Genomic DNA, 5209 nt, shown 5'->3' with positions numbered 1-5209 from the left:
AGGCTAATGCAATGTATTGAACTTACCACACAATTTCTGGCAATATTTCACTGACGGGCTAATGCACTGTTACTACACAATTTCTGGTAATATTTCACTGACGGGCTAATGCACTGTATTAAACATACTACACAATTTCTGCAATATTTCACTGTCATGGCTAATGCAATGTATTAAACTACTACACAATTTCTGGCAATATTTCACTGTCAGGCTAATGCACTGTATTAAACTTACTACACAATTTCTGACAATATTTCACTGTCATGCTAATGCAGTGTATTGAACGTACTACACAATTTCTGGCAATATTTCACTGTCAGGGCTAATGCACTGTTACTACACAATTTCTGGTAATATTTCACTGACGGGCTAATGCACTGTTACTACACAATTTCTGGTAATATTTCACTGACGGGCTAATGCACTGTATTAAACTTACTACACAATTTCTGGCAATATTTCACTGACGGGCTAATGCACTGTTACTACACAATTTCTGGTAATATTTCACTGACGGGCTAATGCAATGCATTAAACTTACCACACAATTTCTGGCAATATTTCACTGTCAGGCTAATGCACTGTATTAAACTTACCACACAATTTCTGGCAATATTTCACTGTCAGGCTAATGCAATGTATTGAACTTACTACACAATTTCTGGCAATATTTCACTGACGGGCTAATGCACTGTATTAAACTTACTACACAATTTCTGGCAATATTTCACTGACGGGCTAATGCACTGTATTAAACTACACAATTTCTGGTAATATTTCACTGTCAGGCTAATGCAATGTATTGAACTTACCACACAATTTCTGGCAATATTTCACTGTCAGGCTAATGCAATGTATTGAACTTACTACACAATTTCTGGCAATATTTCACTGACGGGCTAATGCACTGTATTAAACCTACTACACAATTTCTGGCAATATTTCACTGTCAGGCTAATGCAATGTATTGAACTTACTACACAATTTCTGGCAATATTTCGCTGTCATGCTAATGCACTGTATTATCCTTACTTTACAATCTCTGAGAATATTTCATTGTCATTTCTTAGATGACTGCGAATTATACAAAGAAATTAGAACGGAATTCATACTAAAAATTTAAAAATACCTTCCAAATAATTATTATTAAGCCCAGTCAGCTAATACTGGAAGACAAACTTGTGGGACTGTTTGGGAAATTTGTCAGTAACTGCTGTCAAAAACGCCACACCGTGCAGGAGTGATTCAATCTCTTGTTCAATATTTATCTATTTTGTTTTGCTTTTTGTGCATGGTTTCATGTAACTTTGCATGCATGTCTTATAAACCTTGTTCAGGTTTAACTGACATTAAAATTGATTCTGATTCTGTCGGCCCAGTGCTCTGCATGATACTTACTCTCCACTTTCTGTGATGACAGGCCACTCCCGTGACCAGGTAGACGGTCATGCGCAGTTCATGGAGGGGATACGTCCGGTCACCAGCTACAACGGCCGGTACGGCTTCCGGCGGAACTCACCCTGGCTGAGGAAACACCCCTCCCCCTTCTTCCCCAACATCATCACCCCCACCTTCTGAGGGTCACAGATAATTGTGCTGTAAACTTCCTTGTAAACGTCCCACACCTCACCCCACTTCGTATTGAAATTCTGTGCACAGGGTAAGATGCTTTGTAAACGGCCAGTCCCCACTTTGGGTTAAAATACTGTGCACAGGGTAAGATGCTTTGTAAACGGCCAGTCCCCACTTTGGGTTAAAATATTGTGCACAGGGTAAGATGCTTTGTAAACGGCCGATCCCCAAATCGGGTTAGAATACTGTGCAAACTATAAGATGCTTTGTAAACGGCCAGTCCCCACTTTGTATTGAAATTCTGTGCACAGGGTAAGATGCTTTGTAAACGGCCAGTCCCCACTTTGGGTTAAAATACTGTGCACAGGGTAAGATGCTTTGTAAACGGCCATTGGGTTGAAATACTGTGCAAAGTGTAAGATGCTTTGTAAACGGCCAATCCCCACTTCCCAAGTCGGGTTCAGATACTAGTAGTGCACAGGGTAAGATGCTATGTAAACAGCCATTCCCAAGTTGGGTTAAGATACTGTGCACAGGGTAAAACACCATGTAAACGGCCATTCCCAAGTCGGGTTAAGATACGGGTAAGATGCTTTTTAAACACCCACCCCCAGTTATGGGTTAAAGACTGTGCAGACGGTAAAATACCCTGTAAACATCCACCCCTAACTTTTGAGAGAAAAAAAAAGAGAGAGAGAAAGAGAGAGAGAAAAGAAATCAAAATGAACCAATGATAGTTCAGTTTGCTATTTGTGATCGTGTTGCTTTTGCAATACAAAAAAAGCAGTGCAGATTTCGATACAAAGACCAAGAACAGAACACATATATAAGACGTGGATGTGTCGTTGAAGAAGCAGGAGCATAACTTGACTCCATGAAGCAGTGTTGTTTTAGTAGCTAGTGCTGGTTTGTTCCCCACCCCAGGAAGCCAGTGTTGTACGGTAACACTGCATGAGTTAACTCTCTCCATACGAACGGCGAAAGAGAAGACGTTAACAGCGTTTCACCCTAATTACCACCATCAAAATATTGCAAGCGGAAGGCTCTTATACTGAAGAGGTGAATGTTGACAAAGAATACCACAATTCTGACGACGGAAGCTAAAGGTTGGGTCATTCAGACACCCACTGGACATCCGAGGGGTCTGTGTAGAGGAGAAGAGAGGACTGGCCGCGCTGAGTGAGTTAATGGACTCACCGCAAAGGGTGAGCTACCCAGAGAACCCCCACCCCAAAGCTTTAGGTGACAGTTGTGCAAGCGGGTGTGGGCGGCGTTAACAAGGTAGTTTACAGCAATTGGTTTTTAGAACAGTTGGGGAGCTTTTGTATCGCTCGTTTTTCTTTCTGTGGCCGTGTGTCTGTGTCTGTGTCTGTGTCTGTGGCCGTGTGTCTGTGTCTGTGTCTGTGTCTGTGTATGTTTGTTTCTTTCATGTATTTTTCGTTATGATGTTTGCTTCAAGATACAAAATTGAATTTCATCATTTCTAAAGAAACAAAAATCGTATATACGGATATTCTCGTCATGGGTTCCACAAAGTGTATGTTTTATAAGGATTTTTGTTAAGTCACCGTCAGGTATTTACTGTGTTTTATATATATGAAAAAAGATGCCCCCCCCCCCCCCCCCCATTTAAAAAGAAATTCTATTCTAGATAAAGCATTCTGTCTTCTGCTCCGTAATATCTGTCTCTGTGTCTTTCTTGTGTTCATTTCTTTGAGAAAAAGATCGAACTGCTAGCACTCTGCTTCTCGTTAAAGCATTCTTCTTCCTCTTCTTCCTCTTCTCCCCCTCCTCCTCCTTCTCTTCCTCCTTCGTCTTCTGCTGTTCCAAGTCGTTAAGTTTTGTCTCTTATTTTTATACACCCTTTTCACTCACCCTACCCCCTTCTCTCTTCTCCCCTCTCTCTCCTTCTCCCTCCTTTCTCCCCCCCCCCGGCCCCCCCCATCCCTCTCTCTCTCTTTCTTTCAGTGTTGCTTCTTCTCCCCGTATAAATTATATTATAAATTATACAGTGTATTCAGTTTCAACTACATCGTACAGCATCGAAGCCCCCCCCCCCCCCCCGCCCCCCATGTCCTCCGCACCCCCTCCCCCACACCCCCACCGACCTCCCTCCCCCTGTCTTTTATTTTATTTTAGTTTTTAATGAATTCCAAAATCAGGAGGCTAGTGTTTTGTTGTTTTTTTCTTTTGATAGGATAATTACGCAACCTGTGTTATTCAACCTCACCAGGATTACACTGTGATGACGCAATCCACAAGTGTTTAACTGCATTTTTCTTTCGTCACTATGATTACTCTAACTGTGATTACGCAAGCTAACAAGGGTAACTTTGTGATGACGCAATCTGTGATACGTTTCTCATGCGTCTCTGTTCCGCGTGACGCATTTCCGTCCGTCTTAAGTGTGGAGTCTTTCAACACCGAAGAAATCCATCTTTGTCTTTTTCTTCTTTGTTCATATATATATATGTACCCTGTGATCTTCGTAATTACTACTGGTACACCAAGTCTATTATGAATTTTGTATGCTTTTTAAAAAATCCTGGAAAAAGATGATTATTACATCCATTTTGGGGATACAGTTTTCTTCTTCTTTTTTATCAGTTTCCCACTCACTTTCATTTATTTCATTTTCATCATGAAATAAGATCACAATTTTGAAAGTGTATGTTGACGTAATGTAAAGTCAAGGTCAGTATCAACATGCGGACTTCTTTTTTTTTTTTTCCATTATTTCATCATAATTTGAACAACTTGTCGACCAATCAACCAGCTAATCATATTACCGATTAGCCAACCAGCTAACCAGTCATCGATACACCTGAAATCAAAGAAGACATAAACATTGATCAAATGAAAATTTCAGCCGGTAGGGTTATCATAACACAATATGATGGTCCCACAAAAAAACGTATAGGTATACTAGGAAGCTTTTTCAATTTTTATGTCATTAGTTTGTAGTTCATTTTGCTTTATTTCGTTTATTTTATCCTATTTTTAAATATTGCTCTGGCATGTTTCTGATCACCGCTCTAATTTATTTCATTTCAAATGATAATTATCCTGCTCACAAACAAATATTGTGCACTGAAGTTATTTGAAGAGAAATAAACTTTATCAAAGGAAAAGTCAATCAATTGCTTGGATGTGTGTGTGTGTGTGTGTGTGTGTGTGTGTGTGTGTGTGTGTGCGTGTGTGTGTGCGTGTGTGTGTGTGCGCGCGCGCGCGCGTGTGCGCGAGCGTTTGTGCGTGCGTGTGTGTGTCTACGTACGCGCACGTGCACATGGGTCTGTCTGTTTGTCTGTCTCTTTGTCTTTGTCTCCCTCTCTCCCTCTCCCCCCCTCTCTCTCTCTCTCCCTCTCTCTCTCCTTGTCAGTCACAGAACCTGCATTCTAAGCATCGCATTGCATCATGTACTGTACTGTATTGTATAATTTGTGCACGTGTTTGATACAACAGATTTTTCCGAGTGAAATTCAAGCAGGATAAGCGATTCAGCAAACATTCTGAATGTGAACATTAAAAAAAGAAGAAAAAAAAAGAACACATACGCACTTAACAATAAACCCAAACAAACATTTACCAGTTCTAGAAGATGAGCAATCAACGGATCATACCAACATGTTTTTGA

At 40.6% G+C, this 5209-nt stretch overlaps 1 protein-coding gene across 3 annotated transcripts in view; it reads left to right on the top strand.

Annotated features, from left to right (window-relative positions):
- The window catches only part of LOC143276497 (sperm microtubule associated protein 1-like), a 38927-nt gene extending 34216 nt beyond the window's left edge, over positions 1-4711 (top strand). For all 3 annotated transcript variants that reach the window (XM_076581020.1, XM_076581021.1, XM_076581019.1), the window contains exon 4: positions 1424-4711. In XM_076581020.1, coding sequence (XP_076437135.1) covers positions 1424-1581 — 158 coding nt within the window. In that variant the 3' untranslated portion in view covers positions 1582-4711. The remainder of the gene's footprint in view (positions 1-1423) is intronic.
- The last annotated feature ends 498 nt before the right edge of the window (positions 4712-5209 follow it).

Source organism: Babylonia areolata, chromosome 32 (assembly GCF_041734735.1).
Source record: "Babylonia areolata isolate BAREFJ2019XMU chromosome 32, ASM4173473v1, whole genome shotgun sequence".
Classification (NCBI taxonomy): Eukaryota; Metazoa; Mollusca; class Gastropoda; order Neogastropoda; family Buccinidae; genus Babylonia; species Babylonia areolata.
Note: the sequence above shows the minus strand (reverse complement) of the source record. Positions and strands in the feature narration are given on the sequence as shown.